Source organism: Herpailurus yagouaroundi, unplaced genomic scaffold (genome assembly GCF_014898765.1).
Source record: "Herpailurus yagouaroundi ecotype Mexico unplaced genomic scaffold, PumYag 160, whole genome shotgun sequence".
Lineage (NCBI taxonomy): Eukaryota > Metazoa > Chordata > Mammalia > Carnivora > Felidae > Herpailurus > Herpailurus yagouaroundi.
Genome location: NW_024412401.1, coordinates 47,595,545 through 47,609,001, shown reverse-complemented (window position 1 = coordinate 47,609,001; position 13,457 = coordinate 47,595,545). Strand labels below are relative to the sequence as shown.

The following is a 13,457-nucleotide window of genomic DNA, read 5'->3' as shown; positions in this document are numbered from 1 at the left end:
GACTCTTTGCATTTCTGTATAGATTATAAGATCAACTTGTCCATTTGTCCAAACAAAACTACTGATATTTTGATTGGTATTTGCATTGATCTGTAGACCAATCTAGGGAGAACTGATGTCCTTATACTTTTGAGGCTTCTAGTATAAAAGATGGCATATTCTGAATTTTCTGTAAGTCATTTAAAAAAAAAATTTTTTTTTAAGTTTTTTTTGAGAGACAGAGACAGAGACAGAGTGTGAGTGGGGAGGGGCAGAGAGAGAGAGAGGGAGACACAAAATACGAAGCAGGCTCCAGACTCTGAGCTGTCACCAGACAGCCTGACGTGTGGCTTGAACTCATGTACTGTGAGATCATTACCTGAGCAGAAGTCAGACACTTAACTGAGTCACCTGGTCGCCCCCTGTAACTCATCTTTAATTTAGCTCTCAAGCTGTCAGATTTTTATAGTTTTCTATGATGAAGTCTTACGCATCTGCATTATATTTATTCTTAGTTATTTGATATTACCTGATGCAATTGTAAATGATACATCTTTTTAAAGTTTCATGTAATAATTATTTGTTCTTTGGGATATAGAAATACTATTGGCCTCTTTATATTCACCTTATATCCAGCAACTGTGCTAAAACTCAGTGGTTAATTCTGATAACTTATCTGCAGGTCCTTTTGAAATTTCTATAGGAAAGGTTCATATCATCTACAAATAATGACAGCTTTATATTTATTTGATAAAAATATAATTGAGTCATGTGTGATTTAAAATTTTCTAGCCACATTAAAAAGATGAAATTAATTTTAATAGTATATTTTATTCAACTAAAATACCAAAATATGATTTCAACATGTAACAAGGTAAAAATTATTAATGAGATTTTTACATGCTTTTTCATACTTAATCTTCTAAATTTGGTGTATTTTACATTTATGATACATCTCAATTTAAAGTAGCCTTGTTTCAAGTACTTAGTAGCCACGTTTGGCTAATGACTACAGCGTAGGTTTAGAGAATGAGGCAAACTTTTTTTTAAGCAAATGTTATATATATAGCTTTTTTATGTGTAACTTTTAATGGAGTCACTGATGGGGCTTCTACTGTCTTGATTATATATAAGTGCCAAGGAGAGATTGAATTTTCAAGGAAGGTTATACTGAAAAGGTGTCATTTGAATGTCTTGAACTATGAATATAAATTTGCCAGGTGAACAAAATGGGCAAAGAGAATAACATGTAAAATTGTGATGTTATATTAGAGTAGAATTCGTTCAGAGCCTTGCAGATACTTTGCTGTGGGCGGAGAAGAGGTCACACTGTGAGAGTGGTGGCTGACTGGCTAGCAGTTCTTCCCCAGTTCCCTGTGTTATGAGTAATTTATTAGTAATGGTAGTTCACATGTTCCAAATAGATAAAGTAAGATAAATTTTCAAAAGTGTAATTGCTGGGCCTAATAAAATATGTATATACCCCAGCACATACGGTGAATCTCGGGGTCTGAACGAATTTTTCTGCCCCTAGAAAATATGCTGGTTTCAGTGCATAGTCAACTGCAATAATTAGTGTACTGTATCTGTAATGGGTTAACTGTTGTATTAAGTTCGTATTTTGGGTTTTTTGGTTTTGTTTTTATTTAAATTCTAGTTAGTTAAGATACAGTGCAATACCGGTTTCAGGAGTAGAATTCCGTAAATCATCACTTACGTACAACACCCAGTGCTCATCATAACAAGTGCCCTCCTTAATGCCCATCACCCATCTAGGCCACCCCCCACCTCCCTCCCTCCATCAATCCTCATTTTGTTCTCTATCATTAAGTGCCTCTTCTGGTTTCTTTCCCTCTTTTTTTCCCTCCTTCCCCTATGTTCATCTGTTTTGTTTCTTAAATTCCACATATGAATGAAATCACATGGTATTTGTCTTTCTCTGACTGACATATTTTGCTTAGCATAATACACTCTAGCTCCATCCGTGTTGTTGCAAATGGCAAGATTTCATTCTTTTTGATGGCTGAATAATATTCCATTATTATATATGTATACACACACACACACACACACACATCACATCACATCTTCTTTATCCATTCATCTGTCAGTGGACGGTTAGGTCCTATCCATAGTTTAACTATTGATAAGGTTGCTATAAACATTGGGGTGCATGTACCCCTTTGAATCTGTATTTTTGTATCCTTTGGGTAAATATCTAATAATGCAATTGCTGGATTGTAGGATAGTTCTATTTTTAACTTTCTGAGGAACCTCCATACTGTTCTCCGGAGTGGCTCTACGGGTTTATATTTTGTTGATTACTGGTAAAGTTTAACATTTTTTCTTATTAACAGTGATACGTTACTACCTTCTAGTTCTCAGATTCCATTCAGGGTTTTCTAGTTGTCCCAATTATATCCTTTGCAGCAGAAAGATCCAGTTCAGGATCAGGCTTTGCACCTCAGTCTTCCTTTTCTTTGGAGGAAAAGGCATTTTCTTGACATATTTTACCTTGGCATTTTTGAAGATTACAGGTAGATTATGTTGTAGAAAGCCTCCCAATTTGGTTTTATTTGTTTCCTCATGATTAGATTCAAGATCCAGCATCTAATTGAATTGGCAGGAACATTACTTCTCATTGTATCTTACCAAGTGGTATAGGACTTTGATTAGTCCAATTATTAATATTCACTTTGATCATTTGATCAAGGTAGAGTCTGTCAGGTATCACTTCTGTATTTTGGAATTTATGTGTGTTATATGGAGAAGTACTCTGAAACTCTCCCACACTTTCCATTTATTCAGTCATTTATATCAGCATTGCTTCATGGTTTCTTACTTTATTCAATAGGTTATAATCCATTATTGTCATTATTTGTTTTGATGCTGAAATTATCCCCAGTTTGGCCAGTAGGAGGTTTTTCAAGCTGGATCCTCCTCCTTCTTTTCTTAAATGCTTTATTTTATTTATTTTTATTTTTATTTTATTTTATTTTATTTTATTTTTATTTTATTTTATTTTTTTTATAAATGTTTATTTATTTTTGAGAGAGAGAGCGAGAGTGCATGAGCAGGGGAGGGACAGAGAGAGAGGGAGACACAGAATCCGAAGCAGGCTCCAGGCTCCGAGCTGTCGGCACAGAGCCCGATGTGAGGCTCGAACTCACAAACAGTGAGATTGTGACCTGGGCCGAAGTCGGACGCTTAACCGACTGAGCCACCCAGGCGTCCTTATTTTATTTTTTAAGTAAACTCTACCCTCACCGTGGGGCTTGAACTCACAACCCCAAGATCAAAAGTAGAATTCTGTACCGACTGAGCCAGCCAGGTGCCCCTTATTTTTTTATTTTATTAATTTATTTTTCCAGTTTTATTGAGGAGCATTGATACATAACATTGTACTAGTTTAAGGTGTATGTATATTGTGAAATGATTACCACAGTTAACTTTAGTTAACATCTATCACCTCACGTATTTTTTTCTTATTATAAGAACTTTTAAGATTTACTCTTAGCATCTTTCAGATACACAGTTCATTCCTGTTAACTATAGTCACCATGCTGTATATGTATCTCCAGAACTGAAAGTTTGTACCCTTTGACCACCTTCACTCATTTCCTCTACCCTACCCGCACCTCCAGCAACCACCAATCTATTCTCTCTTTCTATGAGTTTGGTTTTTTTTTTTTTTTTTTAGATTCCACATATAAGTGAGATTATACAGTATTTGTCTTTCTGTATCTGACTTATCTCACTTACCATAATGCACTCAAGGCCCATCCATGTTGTTTTATATGTATGTTATATATAGGTTCCCTTGGAGATACATATATATATGTACCTGGTTCCCTTTATCGGAGAATGGTATTACAAGCCGAGATGTAGAGACTAGGTATGTTCATACCAAGTGGAGGTGGTCACTGCTCCAAGGCCCTCTCAGTACATAGATTTACAGAGCTAGGGAGTATGTATGCGTGTATGCTTATGTATACACGCAGAGACATACATACCCCATACACATTTATGTCTGTATTCTTTTTTTTAATGTTTATTTATTTTTGAGAGAGCGTGAGCAGGGGAGGGGCGGAGAGAGAGGGGAGGGAGGATCTGAAGCTGGCTTTGTGCCAATAGCAGCGAGCCTGACATGGAGCTTGAACCCATGAACTGTGAGATCATGACCTGAGCTGAAGCTGGACTCTCAAATGACTGAGCCACCCAGATGCTCCTATGTCTATATTCTAAAAGATCCATTAGTTCACCCAGACCTTCCACAGGGTTTATTCTAACCTTTCTCTTTTCATATTTGTATCTCTCTTCTCTTATAAAGAGAATTCTGGGTCCCATTGTCCTTTGTTGATTTTCTTATTTAAAAAAAAATTTTTTTTTAAATAAAAAAAACCTTTTTTTTTTTTTTTAATCTTTATTTTGAGAGAGAGACAGAGTGTGAGCAGGGGAGGAGCTGAGGGGAGGGAGACACAGAATCAGAAGCAGACTCCAGGCCCTGAGCTGTCAGCAGAGCCCGACGCAGGGCTCGAACCCACGAACCATGAGATTGTGACCTCAGCCGAAGTCAGACACTCAACTGACTGAGCCATCCAGGTGCCCCTTTCTAATCTTTTTTAATGTTTATTTATTATTAATGAGAGACAGAGAGAGAGACAGAGCATGAGCAGGGGAGGGACAGAGAGAGAGGGAGATGCAGAATTGGAAGCAGGCTCCAGGCTCTGAGCTGTCAGCACAGAGCCCGACACGGGGCTCGAACCCACAAACCGCAAGATCATGACCTGAGCTGAAGTCGGATGCTTAACTGACTGAGCCACCCAGGCACCCCAGATGATTTTCTTATTTGATGAATCCTCCCATATATGAAAAATCTCTTCCTGTGGCCTCTGAACCGTTCCATGTGGAAATACTCAGGGTCACCTCACTCAGGGTTCAACCTCCCGTGCAGACCGGCCCTTTGTGTGCATGTGGATAGTCTCTTCACAGTTTGTGCCCTGTGCGTGGACACCTACTATGCTCTGCCCCACCTAATGGCTGTCAGACTGGATTGCTCAGGAAGGGGCGAGGGCTTCCTGGGAATTCTTGTTTCACCTGAATGTTTCTAGCTGTGGGGTTTTTTCTTTATCTTTATCTTTTTTTTTTTTTTTTTTTTTTGAGCCCTTTTGGTTTGAGGCCTCATACTTTCCCTGAGTCTGAGAAGCTTAATGGAAGTTTCTTCCTGAAAATATTTTTCATCATCTCTGCATATTTTTTCTCTTCTATATATACTGCCATGTGGATGTTGATTTCCTTCATTTCTGTATTCCATATCTCTTGATTTTTCTTTTATGTATTTTACCTTTTCCTGATGTCAGGCAAAAGCCTGATATTTTTTGCTTATTAATTTGTTCAACACTCTCCTTTCTGCTCTTTAATACATTTATCCATTCACTTTATTTCAGTGATTATATTTTTCATGCCCAGTATTCTTATTTGCTTCATTATGACGTTTTCTTCCGGCTTTATTATTGTTTTTTAACGTTTATTTATTTATCTTGAGAGAGAGAAAAAGAGCACGCCCACATGTGCATGTGGGCAAGGAAGGGGCAGAGAGAATCCCAAGCAGGTTCCGCACTGTCAGCGTAGGGCCCTACATGGCTGGCGCTTGATCTCACGAGCTGTGAGGTCATGACCTGAGCCAAGAGATCAGGAGTCTGACACTTAATCAGCTGGGCAACCCAGGCACCCCCTTCCTGCTTTATTTCTAATATCCTTCCTTATTAAGTTTGAAAGTTTATTTATTTTTAAAATTATATATATATATATTTTTTTTTTTTTAATGTTTATTTTTGAGAGAAAGAGGGCGCACACGCGAGTGAGCAGGGGAGGGGGAGAGAGAGAGGGAGACACAGAATCCAAAGCAGGCTCCACACTGTCAGTGCAGAGCTTGACACGGGGTTCGATCCCACAAACTGTGAGATTGTGACCTGAGCTGAAATCAGATGCTTAAGCACATGAGCCACCCGGGTGCCCTGATTTTAAGTAATCTCTACACCCAGCAGGGGCTCGAACTTGCAACCCCAAGATCAAGAGTCGCGTGCTTTACCGACTGAGCTAGCCAGGTGCCCCAGTTTGTTTATTTTTAAACATTTATTTTCTGTCTTTTCTCCTGTGTCCTGGGGATATTAGTCACCTTGGTTCATGATGTATCTGAGGTGTGGTGAAGAAAGCTACAGTCAGCTTTGATGCCTAGTTTGTGCCTCTCCTGGGTTTAGAGAATGAAGGTGGTAGGGGTCCAGGGAGAGGACTTACCCACCGTCATTATACAGTGTGAAACCCCTTCTAAGGCTCAGCACTTTTTAAGGTCTGTTTCCATCTGTTAGAAACTTCTAGCCCACAAAGTACAGAAAGCAGTGGTGGGAAAAGGGAGCCATGCACATACAGGGACCACCCACTGCCATCCGTGCATATCCCCACCAGCTGGCCCCATGGCACCCACTTGTTACTCTGCAGCCCCTTGACGGTTTCAGGCTTGCCGACAATCTTTCTGCCCTGTAACTGCAACTGCCTATTCAGTAAAATGTTGGAGAGAAAAATATTTACCGAAATAACTGCACCACACCCTAACTCCATCTCTGGTGTCTGGCTCTGGTCTGCTCTGCTCTCATTTTCACTCTACATTAGGACCAGATTTCCCTATGTTGTTCCAGGGATTTCTGTCTGTATGTAAACACAAATTAATTTTTTTGTTTAGTATAGGTTCATACTTCACATGCTGTCCAGCAGCTTGCTGTTTTTACATTTTATTTTTTAAAAGAGTTTTTTTTTTTTTTTAAATGTTTATTTACTTTTGAGACAGAGCAAGATGGTGCAGGGGAGGGGCAGAGAGAGAGAGGGACAGAGTATCTGAAGCAGGCTCTGTGCTGACAGCAGAGAGCCCGATGTAGGGCTTGAGCTCACAAACCAGGAGATCATGACCTGGGCCAAAGTCAGATGCTTAACCAACTGAGCCACTCAGGTGCCCCAGCAACTTGCTGTTTTTAAAATGGCTGATTAGGGGCCCCTGGGTGGCTCAGTCAGTTGAGCGTCCTCTTGATTTTGTCTCAGGTCATGATCTCAGGGTTGTGGGATTACGGAGCCTGCTTCAGATTCTGTCTTTCTCTCTCTGCCCCTCTCCCCCACTTCCGTGCTCTCTATCTCAAAATAAAAAATAAAAAAATTAAAATGGCTGATTAACATGATTGATTACATCTGAAGGTAGTTTGGTTTCAATCAAAGATAGCTTTAATATATGTGTATGTATAGTTTTTATATCCTTTTTACACTGAGGTGTCTTCATATAATTACCTTATCTTAAATGTAAGTTAGTGATAGCGTAGAGTGTAGTTGTCAGTGTTCTGTGAAGCACTTGATAATTGCCCTCTTTGATTCTTTTAGGTTGTTACCAGTTTTGTTTTTTTTTCAACGTTTTTTAATTTTTTTTTTTTTATTTATTTTTGGGACAGAGAGAGACAGAGCATGAACGGGGGAGGGGCAGAGAGAGAGGGAGACACAGAATCGGAAACAGGCTCCAGGCTCTGAGCCATCAGCCCAGAGCCTGACGCAGGGCTCGAACTCACGGACCGCGAGATTGTGACCTGGCTGAAGTCGGACGCTTAACCGACTGCGCCACCCAGGCGCCCCGTTACCAGTTTTTAAATACTGTATGATGATACTGAAATAAATATCTTTATGGATAAAATGTTTTACATTTACAGATCATTTCAAGGATGGATTTACAGAATGGAACAACTAGAGGAGTAGGTCAAAAGGCATTCAAATAGTATTTCCAATATGATGTACCAACTTGCATTCCTACTGACAGTATGAGAGTGTTTTCCCACACCATCGTGCACTTAGGTTATTTTGATGATTTGACTGTGATCAGAAGAATTCTGTATCTTGAAAAAAATGCTATCAAATAATATAATTAAGGTATGTTCCTCATTTTATTCTTATCTACCGGATAAATGGACATATGTTTTCTTACAGGACTGAATTTGCTCTTAAAGAAATCATGTCCTCTGGAGGTGCTGAAGATGATATCCCACAGGGAGAGAGGAAAACAGTCACAGACTTTTGTTACCTTCTGGATAAATCTAAGCAACTGTTCAACGGATTAAGGTTAGTGGACTCTCGATGCCTTAAACTTTTCTCTAGTTCTGTGTTTTTTTCCCTATGGCTGGTGTGTGGTAAGTTTCTGAAAGTTATGGATAGAATGTTTTATAAATACCTGTATTAGAGGTCAGGTGATCATGCTGTTTTGACCCTCTTCATTTTCAGATGAAAAGACAATAGGAAAGAGGAATACTGTTTCCTTCAAGTTGAGGCAAGCAGTTTTGTTAGATGGTTTTGTATACAGTATTCCACATCATACCCTATTTATTTATTTATTTTTAATGTTTGTTTTTATTTTTGAGAGACAGAGAGAGACTAGAGCACTAGTGGGGAAGGAGCAGAGAGAGAGGGAGACCCAGAACCTGAAGCGGGCTCCAGGCTCTGAGCTGTCAGCACAGAGCCCGACGCGGGGCTAGAACTCACGAACTGTGAGATCATGACCTGAGCCGAAGTCAGCGCCCAACCGACTGAGCCACCCAGGTGCCCCCACATCATACCCTATTTACATCTGATTTTACACATTGGGGGTATTGAAGTTAATGTATCTTTTAAGAAAACATTTACAATTATAAAGATAATTACAAGATTATCAAATATTCATTTGATAATATTCCATGACCACTGTATCTAAAGTTACACTTTCAGTCACTTTATCCCTATATTCATTTAATTTTTTAATAAAACTGATGACTGTCTTGAGCAATCTTATTAATTTGCCTATAATGTCTTCCTACATAAAACTAATATTCCTAAGAATAGGACCCTGTTTGTCACGGTTTCTCTAGTACATAATGGCCAGGGTCTGGCCCATTGCAGATGCTTCATAAACATTTGTTAAATGAAGGATTCCAAAGGCAGGTTTCTTAACTTCTGTACTCTGCTGCTTTCTATTTTGTGCCAGAGAAGAATCTTCGAGATCAGCTTCTGGTAATAATCAGATTAATTGCAACTTTTTAAAGAATTATTTTCTGGGGTCTGGGTGGCTCAGTTGGTTAAGTGTCCGACTTTGGCTCAGGTCATGATCTCATGGTTCATGGGTTCGAGCCCCACCTCAGGCTCTGTGCTGACAACTCAGAGCCTGGAGCCTGCTTCGGATTCTGTGTCTCCCTCTCTCTCTGCCCCTCCCATGCTCATGCTGTCTCTCTCTGTCTCTCAATAATAAATGTTAAAAAAAATAAAAAAATAAAAAGAATTATTTTCTGGGGCACCTGGGTGGCTCAGTTTATTGACCATCTGACTCTTGGTTTCTGCTCAGGTCATGATCTCATGGTTTGTGAGATCAGTTCCTATGTTTGGCTCTGCGCTGATAAGCGTGGAGGCTGCTTGAGATTCTCTCTCTCCCCCCCCCCTCTCTGCCCCTCCCTCTGATCTCTCTCTCTATCCCTCAAAATAAATAAATAAAATTTAAAAAAGAAAACATATTTTTTCAACTGATTATTGCATTTCTTGCATATTTTTTCTTGTCCCTTGTCCTCCCTCCTTTTTATACTTGTAATGCCTAGAGTGAACATCCAGCTCAGGTCCTCTGTAATGACCTTCTCTTGATTTTCATCTCTGTTCTCTTTTACATCATTTCGTTTTCAGAAAATGTCTCTGAAATTTGTCCACCATATGCCAGACATACTCTTTTTTTGTATTCATTTACTCTTTATGGGATGTATGTCATCTTGTCATTTCATATCAGTATTTTTTGCTATACTGCTTAATAAAAAGCCCTAGATACTACGTTTTGACCCAAAGTTTACTAGCTTCTCTATATATTCTTATTTGAATATAAGAATGAGTATAGTATGAGTATGTCTTCACTGAGTATGTTTGAGAAGCATATTGAATTTAGTGGCATCTCCCTTCTTAAAAAGGAATTATTTTCCTAATCTGATTCTGGATCATAAATGAATCCTTAAAGCTCAAGTAATCTCTTGCTAGAGACTCTCCATCTGGCTAAAATCACTCTGTAACTACAACAACAGTAACAGTAACACATTTCCACACAGCATTCTACAGTTTGTAAATCGTGTTAAAGTACGTCTTCATCTTTAAGCCACACGATGACAGTATATAATACAAAACACGTAACTAGAGTTGATTGTTTTATTTTACCCTCTATTTAAATGTGCAAATTTTAAATTTAAATTTGTTGTGCAGATCAATTTAACAGCTCAAATGTGTCTCATTTTGATCTTTTTTTAAAGTGCCATTTTAATGATCACACTGATTTTATTTTTATTTTTGAATTTTTGATTTTATTTAGTTTTAAAGTAATTGCAGAGTAAAATTGTGTCTGTGGGGATGGCAGGAAAACCTAATACATGGAGGGGTTACACGAGATCTAATCTTTAGGACTGTTTATTTATTGTTACAGAAATTTATTATAATATGCTTGTGATACCTATTTCAGTTTAGTTCTTGAGCTCTTGAACCTGTATCGGGTCCAAGAATTAATCCTTCTGGGCACCTGGGTGGCTCCAACTTCAGCTCAGGTCATGATCTCATGGTTCATGAGTTCGAGCCCCACTTTGGGCTCTGTGCTGACAGCTCAAAGCCTGGATCCTGCTTCAGATTCTGTGTCTCGCTCTCTCTCTGCCCCTCCCCTGCTTGTGCTGTGTCTCTCTCTCTCAAAAATAAACATTTAAAAAGAAGTAAAGAATTAATCCTTTTGACTTTGTTTTCTGAAATATTCAGTACATAATTTCACCAGTTTGAAATTTCCCTTCTTCATTTGTTAAGTCAATAATTTTGTCAGTATACATGTGTAACTTGCAGATACCATAAATTGCTACCCAGAAAGCACTATTTTTTTTTCTTAACTTACATTGTATCACTCTGGCACTGTGGCCACAGCTTGCTTGCTTGCTTGCTTGCTTTCTTTCTTTCTTTCTTTTTTTCTTTCTTTTATGTTTATTTATTTATTTAGAGAGAGAACGCCCACACACGTGCAAGCGGGGAAAGGGCAGAGAGAGAGAGAGAGAGAGAGAGAGAGAGAGAGAATCTCAAGCAGAGTCAGTGCAGAGCTTGATCCCATGAACTGCAAGATAATGACCTGAGCTGAAATCAAGAGTTGGACACAACCTACTGAGTCGCCCAAACACCCCTGAAAGCAGTATTTTCTATACTAATATATTGATTGCCTCCCAGACGTGGAGTAGTACTTCCCCAAAGTGCTATTTTTAAAATTTGAGAATCGTGGGGTGCCTGGGTGGCTCAGTCGGTTGAGCGTCCAACATCAACTCAAGTCATGATCTCGCAGTTCGTGGGTTCAAGCCCCACATCAGGCTCCCTGCTGTCAGCCTGTCAGTGCAGAGCCTGCTTCTGATCCTCTGCCCCCCCTCTCTGCACCTCCCCTGCTTGCACTCTCCCAAAAAGAAATCAAATAAGTCATTTAAATTAATATTTAAAAAATAAAATAAAATAAAATTTGAAAATAATAATAATAAATTTTGGCCTAGAGGAATGGATAAGCAAATTCATCAGGGATTTATTTTCAGTGTTTTGTGTACAGGGCCCTCTTTAAAAAAATTTTTTTTTGATTTTTTTTTTTTAATATTTATTTATTTTGAGAGAGAGAGAGCGCAGACTCAGGGGAGGGATAGAGACAGAGAGAGAGAGAGAGAGAGAGAGAGAGAGAGAGAGAGAGAAAGAGAAAGAGAATCATAAACAGGCTCTACAGTGTCAGCACAGAGCCTGATGCAGGGCTCAATCCCATGAACTGTGAGATCATGACCTGAGCCGAAATCAAGAGTTGAACACTTAACCAACTGAGCTACCTAGGTGCGCCCAGGGCCCTCTTTATTTTAAACAGCCTTAATTATTTCTGTAATAAATATGGTGAGTAAAGTATATATATTCTCTGAATGCTTTTGGGTTGCTGTTTGAGAGAGATGTAGCTAATGGCAGTGCAAGTGTGAAGTTTCCTGAGAGATTAGTACTTTGATTCTCTTCCTTTTTTTCACTTTTTAAGAACATCTGTTTTACACACATACACACACACAAACAGAATGATATAGAATTATTAAAAAGATTTGGTGGATAAATAAGTGAAAAAGAGCGAATTACAAAAACAGTATGTTCTTCATGATCTTGATTTATCAAAAATTCTATATTAAATTGATGTTCTGTATACCCTAGTAGCTCTTAGCGGGGACTGTTTGCTTTTACTGCCCAGTTTGGTCCCTAACCAAAGACCAAATATATTTGGGGGTTGATTTTCTCAAAATGTCTGGTACATATGGGGGTGTGTATTTTCTCTGCTTGTTTATCTAAATGAAAATGCTTTGTTCAGTATTAGGCCTTGGTTGGAAAGGCCTCTATTTATCAGTTCTGTAGGTTGTGTTTGAGTTCCCCATGGTGGTGGTTGTGGGGTGTGTGGCATTCTTCTCCACCCTGCTCTCCCATTCCCTCTCCAAAGTAGCTCTTTGAGTTATGCGAATTAAAAACCTCTCTGCTTTTCAAGGGGTGATACAGTTTTAGTGCATTTCTTTTGAAATAGAGAGGATTTCTTTGGGAAAAATGAAAAGAAAAAATTTTTTGGTTGTTTTCCCTCTTTATATCTATGTTGGTCTGAATAGAAAACAGGATCATAGTGCTTATAGAGAAGAAGAAATACATTGGTGGTGGTCTGGACCAGTTTTGGGACTTGGGGAAATGGGAAAGTAGGGACCCAGCTAGAGTAGCATAGCCTTTAACATGGGGCCCTTCCTTCCTGACATTCCTCTCACTGTTAGTGTTTATCAATTTTGGCTAGCTTTGCTTCATGCTTTCTCTATTTTTCTTGAGTTCACAAACTAATTATTAAACTTACAATGCAGTGTAATAGACTTGCAGAAAAGTACAAAGATTATGAATGTATTTTTTACAAATGGAGCATATCCATGTGGCTTGTACTTGGATAAAGAAATAGAACATATGGGGCCACCTGGGTGGCTCAGACGGTTGAGTGTCTGACTCTTGATTTTGGCTCAGGTCATGATCTCAAGGTCATGGGATCAAGTCCTGCACGGGGCTCTGTGCTGACAGTGCAAAGCCTGCTTAGGATTCTCTCTCTCCCTCTCTCTGCCCCTCCCCTACTTGCTCGCCCTCTCTTTTTCTCTCAAAATAGATAAGTAAACATAAAAAAAAGAAACCAACAGAACATTTAGCACCTCAGCAACCCCCTGTGTTCCCTCTCACTTGGACTTTTAAACTCCTTATGAGCAGAGCAAAAAAGTGCATTTCAGTTCATGAAAGGCTTCAGAGTTTCTATATAATGTCTTACTTAGACGTAATAAATTCCCTTTTTGCCCTTGAAGGTGTGTCTTTCCACCTTATATTACGTCATTCATCTAAGTTCTCAGAACCTT

The 13,457-nt window shown here is 38.9% G+C and overlaps 1 protein-coding gene across 5 annotated transcripts in view; it reads left to right on the top strand.

Annotated features, from left to right (window-relative positions):
* Positions 1-13,457, top strand: part of SCAI (suppressor of cancer cell invasion) — a 153,467-nt gene that overhangs the window by 69,014 nt on the left and 70,996 nt on the right. For all 5 annotated transcript variants that reach the window (XR_005792710.1, XR_005792709.1, XM_040482304.1 and 2 more), the window contains exon 3: positions 7,996-8,127. Coding sequence is in view for 3 of the 5 variants with exons in the window: in XM_040482304.1 (XP_040338238.1) it covers positions 7,996-8,127 (132 nt within the window). In the remaining 2 variants the exon portion in view is untranslated. The remainder of the gene's footprint in view (positions 1-7,995; positions 8,128-13,457) is intronic.